The following is a 26,521-nucleotide window of genomic DNA, read 5'->3' as shown; positions in this document are numbered from 1 at the left end:
TCAAATTTCATGTCCAGTATCAAAATCCCTAAAGTTTGATACCCATATTGCCCCAACTCTTATGGTTCCGCAAATGTCCCCTTATCGGAACATCCCCGGGGCCTCCGGCCACTCCAGTTGGTGGCCACTACTGCCAAAATGTCAAATTTCATGTCCAGTATCAAAATCCCTTAAGTTTGATACCCATATTGCCCCAACTCTTATGGTTCCGCAAATGTCCCCTTTTCGGAACATCCCCGGGGCCTCCGGCCACTCCAGGTGGTGGCCACTACTGACAAAATGTCAAATTTCATGTCCAGTATCAAAATCCCTTATGTTTGATACCCATATAGCCCCAACTCTTATGGTTCCGCAAATGTCCCCTTATCGGAACATCCCCGGGGCCTCCGGCTGTCCAGTTGGTGGCCACTACTGACAAAATGTCAAATTTTATGTCCAGTATCAAAATCCCTAAAGTTTGATACCCATAATGCCCCAACTCTTATGGTTCCGCAAATGTCCCCTTATCGGAACATCCCCGGGGCCTCCGGCCACTCCAGGTGGTGGCCACTGCTGACAAAACGTCAAATTTGTCAAAAAGAGAGCGATGGGGTGAGGGTAGCTTTCTGTGTAGCTGTGGAATCCGTCACCCCGCGCGTCCTTCCTTGGTTCCGTTCCGTAAAATCTCCATGGCAACGTCGTCCGATCGTGGATTTCCTCGTGGCTGGTTTCCTCCTCGGTCCCGCATCAGCAACAGCAGGAGCTCCTTCCAGGTCGGCGCCCAAAATTGATTTGACTTGATTTTGGATCGGCACCTCCTTTTATATCAAATCGTGATGGCATTTAGCTACTCTTACGAAGCAGCAGCACAAAAGGAAAAAATCGCCAAATTGTGTCAAGGCCAAACGCAGGGCAAGGCATTGGGGGCGGAGTCAAGAGAGAGAGTGTGCGCGTGTGTGTGTTGTGTGCGTGCTTGCTTGCTGTGTGGAAGCAGTTTTATTAATTTAAACTCAGTTTTTAAGTGCTTCAACTAAATTTCATGGCCATTAATTAGGTATAGTAAGAATGCGTGAAATCTCCCCTTTCGTTTGGTGGGTACCACCAGACATGCATCCGCTCTAACTCATCCTTTAGAAGAACTTGTTTGGCATTTCACGTAGAAGATACCCAGCATGTTGTGCCAGTGATTAGAATACGCTAATTACGCTTGTCTTTTAGGCTCCCGAAGACCCTGAGAGATTATTTTGAAACCCAACCGAGATATAGGTTAAGAACTCTTAATTGCACTCAAAGAGCTTTTAAGAAGTTCTTCTTGAGAGCTTAAGAGAACATTTACATGAACATATAGCTAAAATCGGGGTTTTCAATGAACCAATGTTTTCTACACATTATTCAATCCAAAATCAAGAGATTTTCACCTAGCAACAAGCATAACATTGCTTTAAACGAAAATGCCATCTATAACAAACTGAGTGCCGTTAAAAAGAGCTCATAGTGCCGATGCATGTCTGGGTACCACTTTTACGTGTGTTGAACAAGAGCTGAGATATTAATGTTACAAATCTTGCGGTCGCAATTAATTTCTTTTCGTTACATTTCGCTCCGCGAAATTTTGGATTGCTACCCTGTATAGAGCCCTAAAACGAAGTTCTTCGTCAAAACTATGACTATCAAAGTCACCCCGGAATTAAAACTAAGAATTTTTAACGTAACTATTAACCACTATTGAAAAAACTTTTTTTTCCAAAATTGTACATGGCCTTTGTGTGGCCTACCCCAGAACATGTTTTAAAAATAATAATGTTGAGAAAAACCTTACCTGTTGGAAAATATTCTAAAAACAAGTTGAAATCCTATCAAAGTCACCCCGGTTTGCGGTATACTATCCTTCAACAGCAAGATCTTCAAAAATTCACCTTAATCAAACAAATCCCATCGGCTCGTCAAATGCCAGCTTGTCACGAGAACGTCTGTTTTAGATTATGTCTTTATATTGGTTCTGCCCCAAGGATTTCAAGGATATAAAATAGGTACATTATTCAGCAATAAACTTGTGATTATTTCGGCCATGCGGCGTTCCTTCCCCCTTACTTTAGATCGGTGTTCTGACTGATGAAGATATATAGACATTTAATAATAATTGGATTGATTCCAGAGATAACTCCTCTCTAGAAAAACGGCATTCCATTAAAACCTCAACAAAACGTTAGTCACTAGCCTAATACGGTGAGGATTGCGCAATTAAGCATCACGTTGCGTGTCGCGAAAATCGATCTTTTTTATGTTCGTTTAACCAGTATGCTAATTAATTACCCATTTTTAGATTCTAAGTTACACCCCATGTATCGCCATTAAAGCTTACAATTACCCCGTGGAGAATTCTTCCAGCGCAACAACAATCAAACTTGTGCAAAACAATCCAAATAAAACAAACAAACAAAAAGGAGAGCGACGATCACCGGTGGATCCTCCCGGGGGAGAGACCCCCTCCCCTCCCCCTTCTAAGCCATGTCCAAACCCTTTTTAATTGCTGCTACGTGCAAAACACACCTTCTCTCACCACAGCCAGCTCAACTGATAACACGACACGACTAGACGCGACTATCCCGACGTCATCGTCGTTGGTCGGAACGTGCTCGGTTCTGCTTCGGCGCTCGGGTTGAGTCTACCAAGAATCGCGCGGTTACAATCATTCCTGTCTGGCAGTGGCCCACGCTCGGACGTGTCTCCGTGACCGCTTCTTCGCACCAACCTGCCTAGACTGTAGAGTTACACTCACTTAGCTACTAATTTGCTTACTTAAGCTCGCAGCAATGAGTTTAGCTGCAGTGTTTATCGTGCTGTTGTCGCCATCGGCACTTGCCGCCGCCGGAGCTTTTATCACTAATGATCAGTGCAAACAGAGTGACGAGTTCTTGTGGAACCGGAGTGTGTCGATATCGGTGGACTGTGGCTGTCCGCCGCACTTTGTGGCCCTCCGGTCGAACCGGACGACGGCGTCGGAGATGTGTGTGATGCTGACTAAGGGGAGGGTTTGGTCCGGGGATTTGTGTGGGAGTTCTGGGAGTGGGGATGATTACTACGAGTTGGCCGTTGACGAACGGATTGTGTTGAACGAGCTGCTGAGGAAGGCCAATGTTACCGAGTTCTGGATATCGGTACGGCGCGACGGGGCGTACGGACCTCCGCGGAAGAAACTGCCGGGGGTTGATTGGGGCAGGCCGCTGAATTTGGCCGAAGACTACGACGTGGAGTTGCAGCAGACGGCTGGAGAGTGCCTCCTGATGGACATTCGACTCAACTACTCCAAGGCGAGATTCGACGATTGCAACCGAACCTACCCCCAACTCTGCATCTACAAGGCCAAAGAACCTCTGCTGCAACTCTACTGTGAAGACCCAACCGAACTGACCACGCGGTACAGTCACTACCAGGACACGTGCTTCAAAATCGAGTCCACCCAAACCGTCAACCCAAACGCGTCCCTCTACGAAGTAGACAGTCATCGCAAGTTCCAGCTCTACCACGCCCTGCACCGCCGCTCCAAACTCCATTGTGACCACACGGTCATCCGATCGGCCTCAGTCTCCAAACTCCAAAAAGCCCTGGCCTCGGTAACACCCCGCGTCAGCAAGACCTCCGTCGTCGCAATCCTCAACGACGGAACCATGGCCCTCGTCGACACCTTCAACTGCGTAGCCTACCAGCGCCAAACCCAAAACTTCACCCAAACCCCCCAACTCAGCCTCAACTTTGACCGCGTCCACCGCCGACTCCTCCTCACCATCACCAACGGCCGCTACCTGTTCCGCGAACGCCCCGACCGTGACCCCGGCGCAGTCTGCTTCACCGACGCCGACACCGACCTCCTGAAAAAGGTCAAAATCCAGCGCAAGCTCTGGCCACCCCCCGGCGTACGTAACTCCGCCGACGAGTCCCAGCAAATCTACGAGCTCAAAATGCAGGGCGACTTCCCCGGCCAGTACTGGTGCGAGGGGCACGCCGTGCCCAACTTTACCCTTATCAAATCCGAGAAGATCGTCGCGCAGAAGAAGGACGCGGACGTGCACATCTACGCGGTACAAATCCGGATGAGGACGCTCGAGCGGGATGACTTTCTTCAGAAGAGCTACCTCAAACAGTTGGTGCTCGGTTACGGGGACTACTTGGATCAGTTTGAGGATGTCAAGTCGGTGGTGGGACTGTTGAAGCGGATGCAAGTGATGCGGGTGGAGGAGGTCGATGAGGGGAGGAAGAGGCTGACGGTGTTGATGCACGTTGCGGTGAAGAATAGTGAGCGGGAGCTGGAGGATTCGAGTGGGGAGGAGGAGGAGGATTTGACGGGAGGTAAGAAATGCATCTCTCTTTTTGTGATGATTTTAGTGCTGGAAACTTTTTTTTGCAATTCCGTCGTGAAACTACATACTTTCCCTGTAATTCTTGAACGACGCAATAGCCTACTTTTCTGTACCAAAAATAACAGAATCGAATAGCAACACTTTTCAAAATAAATGTTGAAAAGCTCTACTTTTCAGCACTGAAATGGGTGCTTTTCAACACTTGATTTAAACGGTTAATTGACGAAATATATAAACATTTGACTTATAATTCCACTCAAAGGGTGTTTTTCGAAATTGCAAAAAAATGTTGTATGTCGTTGCCAAACTTGATTTTTTCAACACTCGTCGTATTTATTTTTTGTACGACTCGTGTTGAAACAATCTTCTTTTTGCAACTTGCTTCATAAACTACTATTTTTTAATTTTGCAAATTACACACATTAAAAAAAATCATGGTAGGGTATTTTAACCATTAGTGGACACCCTAGTAGAGCCGAAGCACATTTTTCACAAATTTTCATTATTTTGAGCACTTTCTCGTAACCCTTTGTACAAAACAATGAAATCTGAACTCTTTTGAACAATTTTGACTATTTGTTTCATCAGTTACTTGTTTTGAGCAGAAAAATAGTCATTTGAAAAAAAATTTTTTTTTGCCTGTTATGGACTCCCTTTTCCTATAGTGGACCCGGGTCCATAATCCGATTGTGGACCCGGGTCCACTATAGGCAAACTGTTATTTTGATACCAACTTTAACCGATATTTGATGTTTTGATGCATGGTGTAGGTCTAATGATAGATATAATGAATAAAAGATGGATTTTGCTAACTTTTCATTATAAACAAATATGTTTTGTTGACAAATTTGGCTTTAAACAACAAAAAACCTAACAGACAATTAAACACATTTATTTCCGAAAAAGATCAGAGAAAACGTTTCAAACACCACTGTAAACATAAAAAATAATTTAAAAAAGTAATCTTGATGCATTTTTTTTTCCATATTAATTACATAAATGGTTGACCGAAACTAAATAATAGATTTGTTTACAGTTGCTGATAAAACCGCGCATGTTTATTTAAAAAAATGTTTTGTAATTGATTTATTATTATAAAATATCATTTCAAACTGCAATTATGATGCTTCAGTTAAGTACCATTAACTATAGTTTTGATTAATTATAAATTCTTACGGCTTCCGCATTTTTGGTACTTTTAACATGAAAACAGCTATATTTATACTCATAATTGAAAAAATATGCGTTTAGGTTGATAACAACAAGCATTTATTGTATGTTTTAGAGAAACTTTTGCTTGAATACACAGTTTTCTTTATTTTTGAAGGTTAAATTAACAGGGGTCCACTTTTGGAAAAGTTTGGATTTCGTTGTCCTATATTGGACCACCCTAATTTTTGCTCGAAAATGAGGAGTTCTTCGCTTTATTTTAGTAAAGTTCCTTAAACATAGATTATTTCGACTTGCTGAAGTTAAATAAGCAGTCAAAAAATGATTGGATAGTTAATTCAATCATAAAATATCAATGCAGTTTTGTTGTGAAAATGCTAGTGCCCATGCGAGTCAAAAACCCTTCAGAGGGTCCACTATAGGAAAGGGGTCCACTAATGGATAACGTACCCTAATATTACATCTGGGAAGGGGTACATCTTTTATGTCAGAAAAAAAATGTAATTTTACCTCTGAAAATGTGTAATTTTAGCACTTTTCTGGTGTAATGATTCGAGTATTACAGCAGAAGGATAATTTTGCAACAAAAAAAAAATCAAAATAATAATCTATTTTTGTACAAATACTTAAATGTAACTTCCCAAAGAGAATTTTGGCCCGAACCTTGAGTCGATTAAGGCTTACAAAATGTGTTGATGGCTGATCGCTTTTGCGCCTTCGACAAATGAAATTAAAAAATAAGCCATTCTTTTAGATTTCAGCCATACGATTTGTTTTTGCATATATTTTTTCAATCTGGCTGAAACGTTTGAGGTGTATTCCGTATGCTCAAAGAAGCCATTTTGCATAATTAGTAATTCCATATGATTTTCCATACAAATGTGACAGCTGTCCATACAAAAATGGTATATTAAAATTCCTAAATCTGTACCTTTTCCATTGGGCTACAATAAAATTATACACGGAAAAAGATAATTTTTAAAACCACTTGCTGTCATTAAAAATCGATCAAAAAACTATTTTTTCGATATGTGTTAGGAGACATAAAATTCCATCTTTTCAGAAAATTTCAGGAATGGGAAAAATCTTTGTCCAGCGATAATCTAATATAAAATCGGTTTGAAAACACAATTTTGATAATGTGCACCGTTTTCAAGTTAGAGCCATTTTAAGGTAACATTTTTAATAATGTTGCAGTTTTTTTGGGCAAGCAAATGCCATCTTATTTTTTGTAAGCTTTGAAAATTTCCTACATTTTGCATTGTTGAACTTTGTTGATTTATCCATTTTTGCTGAGATCTGACCATGCAAAGATAAAAGAGACAGGAAAAATGCTATTTTCTTAGTGCAATTATTCCTCGTTTTTTGATAATCTATGTCTCGGGAATTAATGATCCGATTTTAAATGAAACAGTTTAAATTTGGTGAAATTCGCTGCTCTTTTGTACAAGAATTTGTAAATTATTTCGACTTTCCACAGCAAAGTATTTCCAAATTTTGCGTCGTTTTGTTTCCAGAAAGCAAGTTATGCATATTATCTGATTGTGAGTTTTTTACATTCTTTAAATACTTACACTTTCACAAAAAAGTTTTTCGTTTTGAAAAATATTTAATTTCTTTTCACAGAGTATCGCATTTTTCGAAAAAAAAAATCTGATTTTTTTAACTTAAAATAAGGCTGGTACAATTTTTTTTAAGTTTTTGCTTCTCGGCTCTTGTCAGGTCGTGGGAAGGGGAAGGAGGGGGGAAAACATTTTTTTTTGATTTCATGCTCAATTTTTGAAATAAAAATTAGGCAAAAATGATCACAAAATGCTTTTTGCAGCATTACAGTTATGCCTCTGTCACAGATTTGCAAAATTTGTAAAAAGCTTTAAAATGCTTTATTTGATTTAAAATGGAGAATTGATCGTTATTCAATGTATCCTAAATAGTTTACAAATGATTGTAAGAGATTTTACAATGAAAATCTATTTTTTTCGTCTCTTGATTTTTTGAGGAACTTATGAGGCGTGGCGCGAATTGAGGCAAAAACATGAAATAAAATTTTCAATGGCCTAAACAAAATTGTTATTTTTTGCTTTAGGCTTTTGAATACCCCAGACTCAAGGCGGTTTCAAAAACGAAAAAACAAAAACAACAGCTTGTTTACTGGACTCTAGATTTTGATAATTAGCTATTGGAAACTAAACGCATAATTTTAAATGAGTAAGAAAAACTAAAGTTTCTCTCAGTGTTTACCAATTAGACACAATTTCTTGTGAAATTTCAGCACTATTCAATAAAAATAATATTAATGTTTTCTTTAAAAATCAATTTTCAATCAAACCCTAACCTTAGAAAAAATCCAAAAATGCTTAAAGAAATTTTGGATGCAACATTTGATTTTTTTTTTAAGAGCAAAAAATTTAACAAAACTTTATTTTTTTATAAATATCTAGAGTTTTTTTTAATAAATCAAAAAAAAAACTCTAAATATTTATACAAAAATAAAGGTTTGTCAAATTGTCTGCTCTTAAAAAATCAAATCTTGCATCTAAAATTTATTTAAGCATTTTGGTCCAATGAACAAAATCATAGCTTTTTGGGGTTTTTAGGGATAATATATTTTGTTTACTGGACCTTTTCAAAAACATCCAAAAGCAAAAAAAAATTGTCTGTTGGACCTTTTAAAAATTCCAGACATCTTCATTAAAAAAAGAGTCCAGTTGGGTAACACTGAGAAATACTCGCCAACCACAGCTGACCAATGAACAATGTATGAAAAAGAAACATATAAGGAAATTTCACAAAATCATGAAATATTTCTTAATTGCAACAAAAAAACTTAAATTTAGAAAATTTAACTATTTGTCATATAAAGTGAAAAATTTTTTTCCCGTGTACTTATTTTATCTGAAAAGTCCTGATCATAATCGAAACTTTGCCCAAGACACCAAAGCCATCATTAAATTGCTTCGCAACCTCTCAACTTATACCAACAGACGACACAGCCTGCACAATTGAATTGTATGATAAAAGTGATTATGCAAAATGGCTTCTATTGACATAAATAATGCACAGATACTGTCTCAACTTTTCCAAATAAATAATGCGGTATGTTTTCAAACCTTGAAATTCGAGTTAATATTCTTACATTGTTTCCTTCTTTTCAAATCCTTGAAAATCAAATTCCACCTTAAAAGGAACAGTTCGCTAACAAGAAAACTGTCGACATTCCGGGAAACTTTCCGCACCAATAGTTGTATAACCCTTCTCATTCACCATAGCAGCAACTCTTCCTCCCACCAACGGTGAAGCCAATTTCCACGTAACCAATCCGCATTCAAAAGCCGGGCGGAAAAACTTTCCAACCAAACTACATCCTAACCTTCTCTTTTGCCTTCCACCAAGCAGTAGGTACTTATACAATTTCCAAGTTCAACTCGCTCTCTCTCTCTCTCCTGAAAGGATCCCCTAATGAACGATAAATCAATCAGTCAAGTTCGGTGACCAGGCCCGCGCTCGTGAAACTCCAAAATTGACTTTCCACTCCACTGGTCGAGAGAAGATCCTGACGAAATTAGGAGCTTTCCCAGCGAACCGAATTGTTTTCGCAAGTGTTTTTGGTCCGCAGGTAACCGCTCACCCGTGAACGTAACTTTGCGTGGTTTTTTTTTGTTTTTGTTGGGTTCTTCAAGATTTGTGAAGATTTGGGCACACAACACGTGTTGCTCATTTTAATAAGAAAGTTGGAGGGTTAGAGGAATTCCGGTTTCGAAAAAAAAAACTTTGTTCAAACCACCTCAGTGAGCGATGACTTCCTCACATTTGATTGCGCCTGAATGCATGCAAAAAAAGCTAATAATAAAAAAGCTGCCACAAGAAGTCAAAAATTCGAAAATTTGTTTTGTTTATAACTTTTGAAGCACTTTATCAAACTTAATAATTTTCAAAAGGGACTTATGGGATCACATCCCGGATCTAATGGAACAAATCCGGCATGATTCGGTTCAGCATGTTCCGAGATATTTGAGTGACATTTTTTCCTACAGTCAGGAAGCCAAAAGGTGACCCAATTTGAATGAACTTCTGGGCAAGTTGTCTTAATGACTTGAAGAGTCCTCAAAACGGCAAAAACAATCAATCATGTTCAAACAAGAAGCCTACTATTGCTTTTCTTCCAAGGGTCACGTGCCCGTCAACGTGACGAAATTGGCTGAAATTTAGGGGAATTCTCGAATGGTCTTTGAACTTTTAATCTGAACAAAGTGTTTCTCGGGCGTTTTCTTATTTTAGCACACAGAATGAAACAATTTCACCAGCTACTCGCGTCCATTTCCGGCCACCATCCATCATTCCATTAGCCGCCAAGGACAATGTCCTCGCCCCGTCTGGGACAATTTATCTGCAAAAGGATAACATATTAATTTTGGACAGCGTTATAAGATTTCATCAAGCACCGGCTCAAGGTCCTCCGCTAATTGTAATTAATTGTTCTTCTTTCCTCCTTCCAGCGCTGCCCGACGACATCCGCAAGCACTACCGACTCAAGTTCGCCCTGACGGCGATGTTCACGCGGACCAGCAGCTCGGAGTACCAATTTTTGGGCATCAACAGCACCGACGTCTGCCTACCGGAACGATTCGACACGGACGGGTTGACGTGGCCAGCGGCCCCCATCGGCCACACCGTAACGCCCCACCACCACCTATGTCTGGTCGAGTCGACGGGACTGCCGTTGCGCCGAAAGTGCATTGGAGACCGGACTTACGGAGGGGTTTGGCAGCGACTCGAAGGTGACCCGGAAAGGTGTTCACAGGCCGTCGGAGCGCAGACCTTGGCTTTGTTCAGGTATCACTCGAACTTGGAAGGTCATATTGAGGAGGTGTTTGGAGAAATTGAGCAGGTGCTGGACGACTCCGCAGTGAATCTCATCCCTGCGGACGTGTTCTACCTGTCCGCGACGGTTGAGAACATCCGGACGACCTTGCTCGGGAACGACTCGAGCGAGATCGCGGCGGCTGGGAACAAGAGCAACTCGTATTACTGCGGATTGGCCGGAATCCTGAGTCGGGTCATGGACGTGAACGCGTCGGTTGTGTTTCGATCGCAGGCCGCCCTGAACACGACCAACATCCTGCTGGACTCGGCGGACGCCATCATCAACCAGTTATCTGTGGCCAACGGTTCAGCGGAATTCCTGAACTCCGGAAGTAGCTTCAGCTGTCACGGTAGAAACAGTCTGGAAGCGCCTCGCAATGGGACGTTGCTCTTTCGGACAGGCAAGCTGATCCTGTTGGTAGCTGATCCACAGATCGACGACATCTCGGGGATCGCTCTGCTCAGGAAGAATGACACCGAAGACGGTGACTTTGATTCCTACGACACGAGGTAACCAATTGATCCTAACCAAACCCCACCTGATTCTAACCCCCTACCTCCTTCCAGATTACTAACCGTCGATGAGTCCGAACAAGACCTCCTAACCCTACCGAACCTCGAAATAGCCGCCTTCGTGCCGCGATCACTGCTCGAAAAGATCGAGCAGCTCCAGTCGGGAATGAACGAGAATCTCAACGCAACCACCAATGCCACCGAACCCCTCCGAGTGGTCATCTCAATCTACTTCAACGATCACATATTCCGCGAGACCACCAACGGAACGATCTCCCGCGCCAACAGCAAGATCATCAGCGTAACCATCCCCGGCTACGGGTCGGACTTGCCCGGCGAGCTGCCGATTTTCCTGCGCGAAGCGGACGCCAATCAGAGCAGCGTGTGCGGCTTTTGGGACTTTGAACCCAACGGGGACGGGGTTGAAGGGTCCAAGTGGTCATTTAGAGGTTGTACGTTCGCGGAGCAGGTCGACGATGTTGCGCTGTGCAGGTGTTCCCACCTGACGTCGTTTTCGCGACTCTGCTCGGACGTGCAAATCGTGGAGAACGTCTCCGTGTACCAGGTGTTTGTGGGTCAACAGAACAACACGGTTCTGACGGTGATATCCGCGATCGGATGCGCGCTATCTCTCCTTGGGGTGGCCATGATCTTCGTCACCGCGATCTTATTCCCCTCCTGGAGAACCACAGCCAACGCGAACATCCTACTCCAGCTTTCATTCGCGATCGCGTTCGAAATGATCATCTTCACCTTCGACGGACCAGACATCGACTACTCCCGCCCAGATACCAAGATCGGGTGCACCCTCCTGGGAGCATCCTTCCACTACATCATCCTAGTAACGTTTATGTGGATGCTGGTGATCGCGTACCTTCAGTTCATGCGATTCGTCAAGGTCCTCGGACGGTTAAGACCTTCCCATTGCATCCTCAAAGCCACGATCATCAGCTGGGGATTCCCACTAATCCCCGTCCTGATCTTCGCCTCCTACGACAACACCCTCTACCACAAACGCGACAACATCTCCGACATTTGTTACCCACACGGTATCGCCCTAACCTATGGTCTCCTCCTCCCAATCGGCCTCGTCCTCATCGCCAACGTCGCCAGCTTCCTCCTCATTGTCTACAACGTCTTCCGCATCCCGGACAACCTCACCCGCTCCCTCGACAAAAGCATGACCCTGTCCCAGCTCCGACTCTCCATGTTCCTCTTCTTCCTGCTCGGACTGCCCTGGATCTTCGGCATGATGGTGGCCGTCGGCGCCGGCAGCATCTTCTCCTACCTGTTCTGCCTGACCGCCCCGCTACAGGGCTTCATCATGTTTGTGTACTTTATCCTGATGGAACCCACCACCAGAAGACTTTGGCTCAACAAGCTCGCCGAAATGGTGGGCGATAAACCCAAGAAGAACACCTTTAACGAATCTATTAAAACTACGACCCTCAATTGAGAACCTGCTGGATGTTTGGATGTTTTCGGTGTGAGAAATAAATGGCCGCTTTGGATGTCTACACTGTAGAAGTTGTTTGCTTTTTTTTAAGGTACCACAACCCATTTTAACGCGTCCACCCGGTTGAAGATCGCGCGATCGACTGATCATGTAGTTGATCAAGCAAGTGCACTTCTCATTACCCAATTACCGAGTAGATTCATTTGCTCGAGTGAAAACGCTGAGCTTACAGCGAATCAGATTTGAGAAACTCATCTTTATTTTTTTTTTCGGGTAGTACCCGAAAAAACTTCTGCTCCATGCTGCCTAAATATTACCTAATGCCATTTGCATGTTAACAAGCTTGGATGGGTGGGGTGGAACGAGTGGGACTAAACCATTGTTATGTTCAATGAGCTCGTAACGCGAAGAACCAATTAGCGATTTCGACGTTTGATGCTCGTTTTAACCCAAACACAATAAAAAAATAAATCTTAAGGCCAATTCTAAAAATTATTGGAATTCTAAAAATTCTTAAAATTCTTAAAATTCTTAAAACTCTTAAAATTCTTTAAATTCTTAAAATTCTTAAAATTCTTAAAATTCTTAAAATTCTTAAAATTCTTAAAATTCTTAAAATTCTTAAAATTCTTAAAATTCTTAAAATTCTTAAAATTCTTAAAATTCTTAAAATTCTTAAAATTCTTAAAATTCTTAAAATTCTTCAAATTCTTAAAATTCTTAAAATTCTTAAAATTCTTAAAATTCTTAAAATTCTTAAAATTCTTAAAATTCTTAAAATTCTTAAAATTCTTAAAATTCTTAAAATACTTAAAATTCTTAAAATTCTTAAAATTCTTAAAATTCTTAAAATTCTTAAAATTCTTAAAATTCCTAAAATTCTTAAAATTCTTAAAATTCTTAAAATTCTTAAAATTCTTAAAATTCTTAAAAAATTCTTAAAAAATTCTTAAAATTCTTAAAATTCTTAAAATTCTTAAAATTCTTAAAATTCTTAAAATTCTTAAAATTCTTAAAATTCTTAAAATTCTTAAAATTCTTAAAATTCTTAAAATTCTTAAAATTCTAAAAATTCTAAAAATTCTAAAAATTCTAAAAATTTTAAAAATTCTAAAAATTCTAAAAATTCTAAAAATTCTAAAAATTCTAAAAAATCTAAAAATTCTAAAAATTCTAAAAAAATTTAAAATTCTTAAAATTCTTAAAATTTTTAAAATTCTTAAAATTCTTAAAATTCTTAAAATTCTTAAAATTCTTAAAATTCTTAAAATTCTTAAAATTCTTAAAATTCTTAAAATTCTTAAAATTCTTAAAATTCTTAAAATTCTTAAAATTCTTAAAATTCTTAAAATTCTTAAAATTCTTAAAATTTTTAAAATTTTTAAAATTTTTAAAATTCTTAAAATTCTTAAAATTCTTAAAATTCTTAAAATTCTTAAAATTCTTAAAATTCTTAAAATTCTTAAAATTCTTAAAATTCTTAAAATTCTTAAAATTCTTAAAATTCTTAAAATTCTTAAAATTCTTAAAATTCTTAAAATTCTTAAAATTCTTAAAATTCTTAAAATTCTTAAAATTCTTAAAATTCTTAAAATTCTTAAAATTCTTAAAATTCTTAAAATTCTTAAAATTCTTAAAATTCTTAAAATTCTTAAAATTCTTAAAATTCTTAAAATTCTTAAAATTCTTAAAATTCTTAAAATTCTTAAAATTCTTAAAATTCTTAAAATTCTTAAAATTCTTAAAATTCTTAAAATTCTTAAAATTCTTAAAATTCTTAAAATTCTTAAAATTCTTAAAATTCTTAAAATTCTTAAAATTCTTAAAATTCTTAAAATTCTTAAAATTCTTAAAATTCTTAAAATTCTTAAAATTCTTAAAATTCTTAAAATTCTTAAAATTCTTAAAATTCTTAAAATTCTTAAAATTCTTAAAATTCTTAAAATTCTTAAAATTCTTAAAATTCTTAAAATTCTTAAAATTCTTAAAATTCTTAAAATTCTTAAAATTCTTAAAATTCTTAAAATTCTTAAAATTCTTAAAATTCTTAAAATTCTTAAAATTCTTAAAATTCTTAAAATTCTTAAAATTCTTAAAATTCTTAAAATTCTTAAAATTCTTAAAATTCTTAAAATTCTTAAAATTCTTAAAATTCTTAAAATTCTTAAAATTCTTAAAATTCTTAAAATTCTTAAAATTCTTAAAATTCTTAAAATTCTTAAAATTCTTAAAATTCTTAAAATTCTTAAAATTCTTAAAATTCTTAAAATTTTTAAAATTCTTACAATTGAAATAACAAGCCATAGTCTCAACATTTGAATGCAAAAACTGTTTCAAAATGCATTTTACACTAGTTCAGCTATTTTGCAAACAATTTTTTTCAAAAAAATGTTAGTATTGACGAAAACAAAAATTTTAACGAAAAAAAACTTTTTGCGATACAAAAAATCGAAAATTTTCAAAAATTCAAGTGATTCTTAAATCAACCAAAACATGCTAAAAATTATACTAAACGAAAGGGGAATGCATTTTGAATTGATTCCAGCTGATTGCACATAAATTTCAGTTGAAATTTTCAAGCTTTTAGGAAAAATATCTTTTGGCCCTTTGATTTTTCGGCCCGGGGTGACAAAAACTTTAAAAAAAAATTGTACCAGCCTAACTTTTTAAATTATTATTCCTCAAATTCTTTTTTAAAATAAATTCATAAATTTCACAAAAAAAACGTTATAATAATAAATTCATTGATAATTCTTGAAAAATATTATAATTCATAAGACCTAAAAAAATAGAATTCGTAAAGCCAAAAATGTAAGATAATATTTACTTAAAAAAAGCTTTTATTTTCTTCGTTTTTTTTTTTCGTAAAATTCGATTTAAAAATAGCAATTATTTAGTTTTATTTTTTTTGTAATTTAAAGAAGTCTACTAGGTTTAGAAAAATTAGAATCTTATTTCTTATGAATGAATTTAAAGTTTTTTTTAATGAATTTTTAAAATGTTTAGATTTTTATAAATTTCTTGATTTTAATGAATTTCAAGATTTTTTTTCAAGAATTTTCTTTCCAAAATTTAAAAAAAATCCAGCGTTTAAAAAAATAGACCAGGTTAACGCCCGCCCGTGTGGATCAATCGGACCGCGCACTGGACTAACAGTCCAGAGGTCGCCGGTTCGAATCCCGCGGCGAGCGCTCTCAAATTATTTGTGTAAATATGGGTATTCGGCGCCGTCGCTCCGTGCCATACTTTTCTTGAAAATTCTAAAATTGTCACAATTTTCAATATAGGTATCAAACGATGCGAAATTGTGTATAGATTTTCACAGTAGTAGAATTTTAAGTGTAAGACGCTTTTATTTTACAAAATACCGTATTTTTATGATTATGATTATGATAAATTAGGCTGGTACAAATATTTTTTAAAGTTTTTGTCACCCCCCCCCCTTCAAAATTGGACCGAAAAATCAGGGGGCAAAAAAAATATTTTTACAATAAACTTCAAAATTTCAATGAAAATTCAAGGGCAACCAGCTGCAATCAAATTAAAATACATTCTCCTGCGTTTTAAATCATTTTTAGCATGTTTGGGTTTATTAAAAAATCTTAAGATTTTTTGAAAATTTTCGATGCAAAATCTTTTTTTTCGATACAATTTTTGTTTTTGTCAGATCTTAGATTTTTTGAAAACTAATGATTGCAAAACAACTGAACTAGTGTAAAATGCATTTTAAAACACTTTTTTCATTTAAATGTGAAGATTATGGCTTTTAATTTAAATTTTTATATTTTTTATTTTTTTGCCCCCCCCCCCCCCCCCTTGACCTCGGCCAGGGTCGAGGGACAAAAACTTTTTTAAATATATGCATCGGCCTTAGTTAAAATTCTCAAAAAAAATTAAATAATTATTTTTTCAATTGAATTTTTCCTTATTATTAAACCTCACGAAATTTATCATGAATTCTCGCAACATTTGATTATTTAAGCTATGAATACTATAACGTAACAAAAATGACTTTGTGCGGACTTTCAAGGGCTTGTTCTGGTGAGCAAACTGAAACCCAAATATGATCCTGACGTAACAAGAAAAAATCATTTTTGTTGCACTGTTAGTAAATATTGAAATTTTCATGAAACATCGTATTCTTATAAAACACTGAAATAAAAACGAATATTTCGAATCACGATTTTTTTGACCCCAAAAATACTCTGAAGTGACTCGGAAATATTAAATTAAAGATGACGGCCAAAATGGCGGTGATAAAACATTGAAAAAATGCATTTGGTAATGTAACTTTGGATAAAATGTTGTTTTTTTTTAATTCACTACACTACGCTTTCAAAAAATATGTTTTCATAAACAATTTTTTCAAGTCAATTTTGTTTTAAGAGTATTTTGTTTTAAGATGTAAATTTTGATGAGTTATTTATTATTTATTATTTGCAAATTTTAAATCAGAGCCAACAATCGAAACTCAAGTCGGGAAATCGGGAAAGTCGGGAAAAATTCGGGAATTCACCAAAATTAACAAAAAATCGGGAAAAAGTCGGGAATTTGAGATTTTTTGTCAGAAAGTCAGGAATCGCAAGCATTCTTGATTACAAAATATTTTCTAACTCTTGAATAATTTTGAAATATTTTGTACACCTTTGAAATTAATTTCACTCAATTGGAATGGCATGAATTTGACCCAAATTTTTATGATGTTTTTTTTTAATGAATCAACAGATTGTTACTTATTTTTGACTATGTTTATCAAACAAAAGGTAACATCAAATTCTTAACAACAACAGAACCAATATGAAAACAAGTTTGATTTCGACGATTTCATCAGCGTATAGATATGTTTCTGTTTAATTTTGCCACATTGCTTGAATAATAAAAAGTGGTAAAGTATAAAGTGTTATCAAACTAGATTTTCATTAAAAAAAAGTTGAATCATTCAAATACTGATAAATCGTCACTGATTCAAAAAATTAACTTTCAAAATTTACAAAATTTTATAGGATACTTTGTAAAATATCTTTTAATCGAATTCATAGATATTTTTAAATTCTTTTAGAAAATCCTAACTGTTATCAAGTGTAAAGATGTGTAAAGCATTGATTATAAATATAATCATAAAAAAAAATCAAATTATGTTGTTTTTAACATTTTGTCATGATCATTTCCATTGCCAGCTTAAACGAAGTTTCAAAAAAAAACTACATGTTTGGTAATTTTAAAAATAAACATTGAAATAAGAGGTATTGTTAAGCTTTCAGTTATTTTCGAAGACTGAATTTCATGTTTTTACCCTGAATCAAAATGATGGTTCCTATTTTGAAGTGAAGTTTTCAGGAATTTATTATTGAAATTCGAAATTTTTGATAAAACTGTCAATGATTTTTTTTATAAACTCTGTCCGATGGTTATAAAGATTATTTGATTTGAAATCATTCTTCAGATAAGAATACATATTTTTTAAGGTTCTGGAAAAGTCGGGAAAAAGTCGGGAGTTTGAAAATGGGATTTGAGTGGTCACCCTGTAAATAAAATTTCAGTTATTTTAATCGAAAATTCTGCTATTTTGGAATGGTCCTGATTGCTTCATAATTGGCCGAAAAGAGGACAAAATTGTTCCCGAACAAGCCCGAACTCTCTTCCTAAGTTCTAATACCCTGGATTCGAGAACGTGATTGTATAATAAGATGTATTTTTCAAATGTGTTTAAAATCTGACAGAATTTTAATGCAAACTAAACAATACTTTGCACTGTGCTTGATTCACCTGAGCTATTCATTACAGATAAGTCACCCAAAACTCAAACGTCGGCGGCATCAAATCACAGTTTGTGTTCGTTCTGACTGATATTCCGCACCCCCCGAACATCGCTTAGTCATTCATGCAAGCCCAAGCCATTCATTATAACAAACATCTTTTTGTGTTATGTTATGTTATGTATACACGTTTATTGTAACTCGGAGCGCGCATCACAACAAAGAGAGAGAAGAGACCATGTCGTCACACACCGACACAGCATTTTTATACATATTTGCACAAAGATAAGCCAGGTAGGCGGCTCAACGTCACAATCTAGTTTTTCGTTACTGAACTGGACACTCGTTGGCTCAGAGCATCTCTGACTTCCCTCGTGGATGCTGGAACCAGTTGATACGGAATTTGAATAGGAGCTCGCGCGATCAATCTGGGTTCTTTTCTCTTCTCTGTATAAGTGTGACTTGGTGACAAATTTGCATTGAATCGACGTCGCGAGCGCGCGAATTTTTGCGCTTGTGTGTGGTGATTCTTTATTTTTTTAGGAGGAGAACAAACAATATTCACTCGGACGACAAAAGAGCAATCAACCGGATAAAATCTCGCGCAAAGTCAGTCGAGGCCAGTGCGCGGTTCGGTTCAGGTGTTTTTTTGGTTCGTTCGAGGGTGGAAATTTCCGGTTTTTTTATTAGCCAGAGAAGATGATCGCGTTTTACAAGCATAATTAGTGTGTGACAATGTGATTATCTCAAACAACGTGCAAATAAGAAGAATCAGCCAAGCCAAGATGGGTTCGGTTGATCGGGAGGCGGAACGAAAGATGGTGTTCAGATACGGCGGGACTCCGGCCGAGTTTAGAAACAATGGCAACAGCCGGGCGAACTTTGTGTTTACGCACTCGCCCGAGGATAACAACATTGAGTACTCGCGAAAGGGAGGCTGCTTCGTGTCGATCTGCCGAGGGATAAGCATTGCGGTGTTGATCTTTGTGTTCATCTTTTTCATGTCGTTTACGATTTTCTTCAGCACCAAGTATGCGTATGAGGTAAGATTCCGTTCAGTGTCTAAGCAAAAAAAAAGACCCCAACAGAACTTTATAACTGCAATTTAGACCATTTTGAAAAGCTGACAAGATTTTATTACAATTTTTTATTGTTGGTAGATTACGCTCAAACAAATATTGCATAAAATGCTCGGGACAAATTTGCATAATTATGACCTCACTTGCTGAGGCAGTTGACGAGATTACTGCTTTTATATTGGATTAATATGATTTATTTTAATATAACCCTTTATAACACAGCTCATCATTTCAAAGGTCAATAAATGGCTGATTGTTCATTAGCTGCAATCGACAAAATTAAGTTCTAGTTCATTTCCGGATCTGGTTCATACCACATACTTAAAAAAAAGTTTTTTGTTAAGCCAAGGAGCATTTACCCTTACATGCACGGATGCGATAAAAATCCGTTCCAAATCCGCGATGTTTAATACTGAAAATCAGCATAAATAGTATTTTTAAAACTACGGTATATTGACAAAATTTTATTATAATTCGGACTCGATTATTCGAAGGTTTTGGAAGAATTACGAAACCAAAAACAATCATTCTGTTCTTCTGTTCTATTTTTGTCTGTCCAAGATTTCAGCCAATGACATGGTTATGAAATACTAAGAAAATGGTAATTTTAATTTTATAAGCAATCATCCATCCAAATTTGACTAACATAGGGTTACAAACTCGATTGTGATGTTAAAAAAAATAAAATTAAAAAAAACGAACACATTTTTTTTTTGTCAACATGATTCGAATATACGAAGTCCCATACAAACCTAACAATTAACAAGTCCTGGCTGTTTTTTTCAAATTTACGGTTTTTCGGAAACTAAAATAAAAAAAATAAAATAAGTGTACATTTGTTGAGTTTTCGAAAAAAACGTCATTTTGTGACATTTAAAGAATAAAAAAAAAACACAATATTTTGATATTTCACATCAAAATGATTAGTGTAGTAATGTTGTCAAAATTACAAAAAAAATCAGATTTTTTTTTTTCAAAAATATGGTATTTTGTGATTTTTTTTGTATTTTACACTAAACATCTCATGTACAGAAAATTAATACAGAATCTCGTGAAACTTGTTACCCACAATGCACCTTTTTTTAAAAAAAACTAGTATTTAGCACTGAAACTAAAATCCGCGTCGTTTTTTTAACCTTTATTTGTAAAAAAAAAATATTTTCGTAGCTGCAGTTTCTCTGTGAAAATTTTATAAGAAAACTAAATTAAAAAAATAACTGTATTTTGTAAAAATATTGTTTTTTTTTCCATGATTTTCTGCAGTTTTTTTTTTAAATTGAGTACTGTAAAAAAATATTTTCAAAAATACCTACGTCATTTAAAGAAAATTTAAGTATTTAAAAAATAAGATATTTTGTAAGAAGTACAAAATTAACAAAAATGCTGTTTATTGAGCAATTCCAGCTCAAATCAGGATTTTTCTGGTACTTTTGTACCCGACCCTCTCCGATTTCAATGAAACTTTGTAGACATGTTATCCTAGGCCTATATAAGCCATTTTTGTGCATATGGAGCCAATAGTACTCGAAAATAACATTTGAGAAGGGCGTAAGGTATTTAAATATTTTTGTATTTTGTAATTCAAAAATTACTGTATCTCGAAGCTATTGCGTCGTATCAAAAGTGCTCAAAAACAAACTTATAGGAAATTGGACGGGCTTTCTGAAAAAAAAATACACTGAAACAAAAATACTCGCCACATCTATGAGATTTTTTGATTTTTAAGTCTAAAACATAAATTTAAAGGTGATGTCAAGATTTTTTTTCGTTCAAAATTTTTGAGGATATAGCCTAAAATATAACCAAAAGACTGACGAAAAATGCAGGATGGTATGTCGCTCCTAAAAAACACAAAAATCATTTACTAAAACTGTTTTTTGAAAAGTGGTCTAAACGTCAAAATTTGTGAAAACCGGTAGTGGGAATCGATTTTCCAGACAATTTTACATAAAAGTCTCCATATTGACCATTGTCCTATGCCCAATCGTTGGGAAGATACAGCGGTTTTAAAAATGAAATTTTGAAAAAATGTTTTTTTTTTGTGGTTTTTGGCAATTTCTATATGACAGACTTGGTTTTTGTCTTAAATATTCTTAAATATTTTTACCGAAAAGCTCGTCTAATTTCCCATAAGTTTGCCAAAAAAAAAAGTTGGCTCAAAAAATCAGGGGAAAAAATATTTTTTCCAAAAAACTTCAAAATTTCAATGGAAATTTAAGTGCAATCAGCTGAAATCAATTTATATTACTTTGCGTTAAGAATCATTTATAGCATGTTTGGGTTTATTAAAAAATCTATCGCAAATAGCTTTTTTTTCGCTAAAATTTTTGTTTTCGTCAAATCTTACATTTTTGAAAACTAATGATTGCAAAACAACTGAACTAGTGTTAAATGAATTATGAAAACCTTTTTCCGTGCAAATGTTCAAACTATGAATTGTTTTTTCAATATTTATATTTTTTTTTTGCAAAAACATACAATTTTTACCCATACATTTTCGCGATTTTCCTCATATAAACTTCAACGACTAAAAGCGACCCCTTAACCTGAACCGATTTGGCACAAAATTGGCACAGTTTCTCATTATTGTATGAAGAATCGAAGAATCTCTTGAGATTTTCCAAAATTTTAATTTTTCTTGTCACCCTAGAGCAATTCTCTACGAAATCGGTCTTTTTTCTTAAATTTTAATTTTGTATTTTTTAATCCGACCGAAACTTTTTTGGTGCCTTCGGTATGCCCAAAGAAGCCATTTTGTATCATTAGTTTGTCCATATAATTTTCCATACAAATTTGGCAGCTGGCCATACAAAAATGATGCATGAAAATTCAAAAAATCTGTATCTTTTGAAGGAATTTTTTGATCGATTTGGTGTCTTCGGCAAAGTGGTAGGTATGGATATGGACTACACTGAAAAAAAATGATACACGGTAAAACAAATTAGGGTGATTTTTTATTTAACTTTTTGTCACTAAAACTTGATTTGCAAAAAAAAACACTATTTTTAATTTTTTTTATTTTTTTATATGTTTTAGAGGACATCAAATGCCAACTTTTCAGAAATTTCCAGGTTGTGCAAAAAATCTTTGAGCGAGTTATGAATTTTTGAATCAATACTGATTTTTTCAAAAAATCGAAAAATTGGTCGCAAAAATTTTTCAACTTCATTTTTCGATGTAAAATCAAATTTGCAATCAAAAAGTACTTTACTGAAATTTTGATAAAGTGCACCGTTTTCAAGTTAAATCCATTTTTAGGTGACTTTTTTGAAAATAGTCGCTATATTTTGCATTTTTGAACTTTGTTGATACGACCCATAATTGCTGAGATATTGCCATGCAAAGGAAACAGGAAAATTTATGTTTTCTAAGTCCCACCCAAACAACACACAATTTTCTAATGTCGATATCTCAGCAACTAATGGTCCGATTTTCGATGTTAAATGATACATGAATACATCTTTTCGAAAAAAATATTTTCTTTTGAAATGTCTTGGTTTTAAAAATTTGAAAATATTTTTTTCGAAAAGATCGGAAAATTTCACAAATGTTTCATATTTTACCATTGAAAATCGGACCATTAGTGGCTGAGATATCGACATTAGAAAATGGTGTGTTGTTTGGGTGGGACTTAGAAAACATCAATTTTCCTGTTTTTAAACCTTTGCATGGCAATATCTCAACGAGTAGTGCGGTGCTTGTGGGACGCGCTGTCCTGTTTTTTTTCGTGTTATTTTCCGTCTCTTTTGTGTCGCTATTTGTGTACATGGGGTGATTGGCATTCTTTTTCTTCTTTTTTTTCATTTATTTTTAGTTCGCGCGTTCGTTGGCCGATGAATTTTATTTTTGTTCTCTTTATATAGTTTTCGATAGAAACGATCCGATTTTTGTTTTTTATTGCTATATTAAGTCCTTTCCATATCATCGAGGATCGGAAGGCACGTCGACGAATATGTTTTAAGGCTTATGATATAAAATAGTTTTAATGAATGAAGCCCTTTCTACATCACCGTTGATCGGAAGGCACGCCGACGGAGAATTTCTGGAGAATCGCGGTCGAATACCCATCTTACTAACCCCTCAAAACTCATATATCGTCGCCATCGTGCTAACTTGTCGTACGTGCATTTTGGGCCAAATTGAGTTAAGAACGCCATTTTGTTCAGCTCACAATGCCTCACCTTTTGACCTTCACAGATCCCCAAAATTCGATTTCAATCCTGAGATATTCAACAAAACCCGAAAAAACTCCGTGCATTTTTGTCACTTTATATATGAAAGTAGTTTCAATCTTGTCGTGCTATCTTGTCACTCCATGAAAATTGATGTAAGTGCGACAAAAGTCCAAAGGGATTTCAGGCCAGGAAAGTCAGGATGCGTTTGTCGCACGTACAAGCTAGACTACCGTAAACATTTGTAATTATATCTCGGGACTCCAGCAACCAACTTCAACCAAACTTTGGGACAATGCACAGAATGGTCAGCCAAACAAAACGTGTTTGTTATTGTTTACATTGCGTGCTCTCGTTTTTGAATATTCAAGATCAAACATTAAAACGCGTTTTTCTCGGAACGTCGAAATGGCGGGTGCGACAAGATAGCACGACGACGTCGATATATAAATTTTTCAAAGGTGGGCAAACATGTGCACTAATTTAAAAAAATGAAAAACTGCGACTATTTTCAAATCAGTCATCTAAAAATGAGTTTAACTTGAAAACGGTGCACTTTATCAAAATTTCACTTAAGTACTTTTTGATTGCAAATTGGATTTTAAATCGAAAAATGAAGTTCAAAAATTTTTGCGACCAATATTTCGATTTTCTGAAAAAAGTTAGTATTGATTCAAAAATTCATAACTCACTCAAAGATTTTTTGCACAACCTGGAAATTTTTGAAAAGTTGGCATTTGATGTCCTCTCAAACATATAAAAAAAGTGTTTTTTTTTGCAAATCAAGTTTTAGTGACAAAAAGTTAGATAAAAAATCATCAAAAAAATTTTTACCGTGTATCATTTTTTTTCAGTGTAGTCCATATCCATACCTACACCTTTGCCGAAGACACCAAATCGATCAAAAAATTAAAAGATACAGATTTTTGAATTTTCATGCATCATTTTTGTATGAAAAGCTGCCAAATTTGTATGGAAAATTATATGGACAAACTAATGATGCAAAATGGCTTCTTTGGGCATACCGAAGGCACTAAAAAAGTTTCAGTCGGATTAAAAAATACAAAAAAAAATCGAATTACCGAAATCTGAGAGAACTGAAAAAAAAATACAGTATTTTATGAAATTATTGTTTTTTTTTTTTTTTTGATAAACCTGTTTTTTGCAAATTTAGTATTGTTTGAAATTGTAGTATTTGAAAAAAATGCGGTATTTGGAAAAAAAAGTATTTTAAAATATAGGTTATTTAAAAAAAAAACATTTATTTTAAATTGCGATATTTGTAAAAAAAAATATAAGCCGTCATTAATTTAAAGAATTTTCAATTATTTAAACTTTGAAAATACGCTATTTGTGAAAATTTGAGTATTTTCAAATATACAATATTTTGAGAAAATTTCAAAATTTTGTTAATGACGGTATTTTGTGTATGAAAATAAGTATTTTCAAAAATACGATATTTTTTTTAATTTCAGTTATTTCAAAATACGATATTCTATGGTAATTTAAATTTTCTAGAATACCCATTTTTAGGAAATTTTAATATTTTCTAAATTACGGTTTTTTTTAGTATAAAATTAATGTTTTCAAAAAACAGTATTTTGTAAAAATGTATGTATTTAAAAAGTACAGCTTTGTGAGAAAATTTTAGTATTTTCTAGAAAACAGTATTTTGCCATTTTTTTCTAAATTACGGAGTTTTGTGTAGAAAAAATACTATTTCAAAAATAATGTATTTTCTAAAATACACCATATTTTGGAAAATTGGTCATAACCATCCTAAAGACTCATATAACATAACTTTTTTCAAATATTATCTGTTGTTTCCAATTACCCTAGCACAAACCCAACATCACCCTCGAGGACTTCCTAAACCATCGCGCGTACCTGATCGACAAACGATCGCGCATCCCGAAGCACGTCATCCCCAAGCACTACCGCCTGTTCCTGCAGCCGACCTTCAACGAGACGGCCACTCCGTTCACGTACAGCGGCGTCGTGTGGATCACCGTTACGTCCAAGAAGCACAACAGCAAACGGATCGAGCTGAACGTGAAGAACCTGAACATCCGGATGGAGGACGTCACGGTGCTCAAGAGCATCCGGCTGACCAACGCGGACTTTGACGAGGATCTGGACTGGGACTTGAGCGAGGAGGACATTATGACGTGGGGGCTGCACAGGAGGAAGCGTCGCCAGGTGGTTGGGAATGAGACGGAGGTTGAGGCCATTGTGGAGGAAGAAGGAGGTGGGGTGACGTCGACGACGGTGGACAGCAATAGTGGGGGGGAGGTGCTGGATGAGGATTACGAGGAGAATGCGACGGTTATCGATAAGAGTGTGTTCTACCATCATCCGGTGTTTCCGCCGGATGACTTTGTAACGATCAAGATTTTGGATTTGGAGTTTGATGAGTCGAACGAGAAGATGATCATTTACTTGGGTACGGAAATGAAGAAGGACATCTACTACATCGTGAAGGTCAACTTTACTGGGAACATGACCAACGATAAGGGGTTGTACTGGACGCACTACGAAGATGGAGAGGGTAGTCACAAGTAAGTGTTTTTTGGTGTTCTGGAATTTAGTTCTTTAGTTTGGGTATCGTCTACAGGTTCATAGCGGCGACTGTACTGGAGCCGAATAACGCACGGAAGCTGTATCCGTGCATGGACGATCACAACTTCCGATCACCATTCGAGATCAACATAGCAAGAAAGGTGAACATGAACACAGCTTCCAGTATGAAATTCGAGATGTCTGAACCAATGTAAGTAGATCAGTTTGAAAGTAGATCATGGTTTTAAGGGATACCTCGTCTGCTTTAGGGAAAATGAAGCCGTCGTAGTGGATACGTACAACACCACGGGCATGGTCCGGGCATCTGAAATCGGGTTCATCATCACTGACATGACCCCGGAACGGTACGAGCTTACGGAAAAGGTCCATCTTATCGCGTACACGCGAAATCGCTACGACAACTACCTGAAGGAGATCGTATCGGTATTCGCTGCCGTTATGAACGTCTACGAGGACTACATGCGGATGAACTTCCCGTACGACAGTATAAAGTACGTTACGATCCCAAATACGGAGAGTTCGGTGCGGGAGATCAAGGAGGGCATGATACTGTCAAGGTATGGTTGATGCTCTTAAAAAAATTTAGTTTAGCGAT

The 26,521-nt window shown here is 35.9% G+C and overlaps 2 protein-coding genes across 2 annotated transcripts in view; both read left to right on the top strand.

Annotated features, from left to right (window-relative positions):
* Positions 1 to 26,521, top strand: part of LOC128092444 (uncharacterized) — a 51,158-nt gene that overhangs the window by 22,667 nt on the left and 1,970 nt on the right. The window contains exons 6-12 of the mRNA XM_052706264.1: positions 2,809 to 4,326; positions 10,004 to 10,880; positions 10,938 to 12,276; positions 18,818 to 19,138; positions 25,186 to 25,904; positions 25,961 to 26,116; positions 26,175 to 26,483. Coding sequence (XP_052562224.1) covers positions 2,809 to 4,326; positions 10,004 to 10,880; positions 10,938 to 12,276; positions 18,818 to 19,138; positions 25,186 to 25,904; positions 25,961 to 26,116; positions 26,175 to 26,483 — 5,239 coding nt within the window. The remainder of the gene's footprint in view (positions 1 to 2,808; positions 4,327 to 10,003; positions 10,881 to 10,937; positions 12,277 to 18,817; positions 19,139 to 25,185; positions 25,905 to 25,960; positions 26,117 to 26,174; positions 26,484 to 26,521) is intronic.
* On the top strand, positions 2,646 to 12,410 carry LOC120415026 (uncharacterized). Its single transcript, XM_039576391.2, has 3 exons — positions 2,646 to 4,326; positions 10,004 to 10,880; positions 10,938 to 12,410. Exons 1-3 carry the CDS (start codon positions 2,793 to 2,795, stop codon positions 12,337 to 12,339), a joined length of 3,813 nt encoding a protein of 1,270 aa, XP_039432325.1. The 5' UTR covers positions 2,646 to 2,792; the 3' UTR covers positions 12,340 to 12,410.

Source organism: Culex pipiens, chromosome 1, assembly GCF_016801865.2.
Source record: "Culex pipiens pallens isolate TS chromosome 1, TS_CPP_V2, whole genome shotgun sequence".
NCBI lineage: Eukaryota > Metazoa > Arthropoda > Insecta > Diptera > Culicidae > Culex > Culex pipiens.
This window is presented reverse-complemented; position numbering and strand designations above follow the sequence as displayed.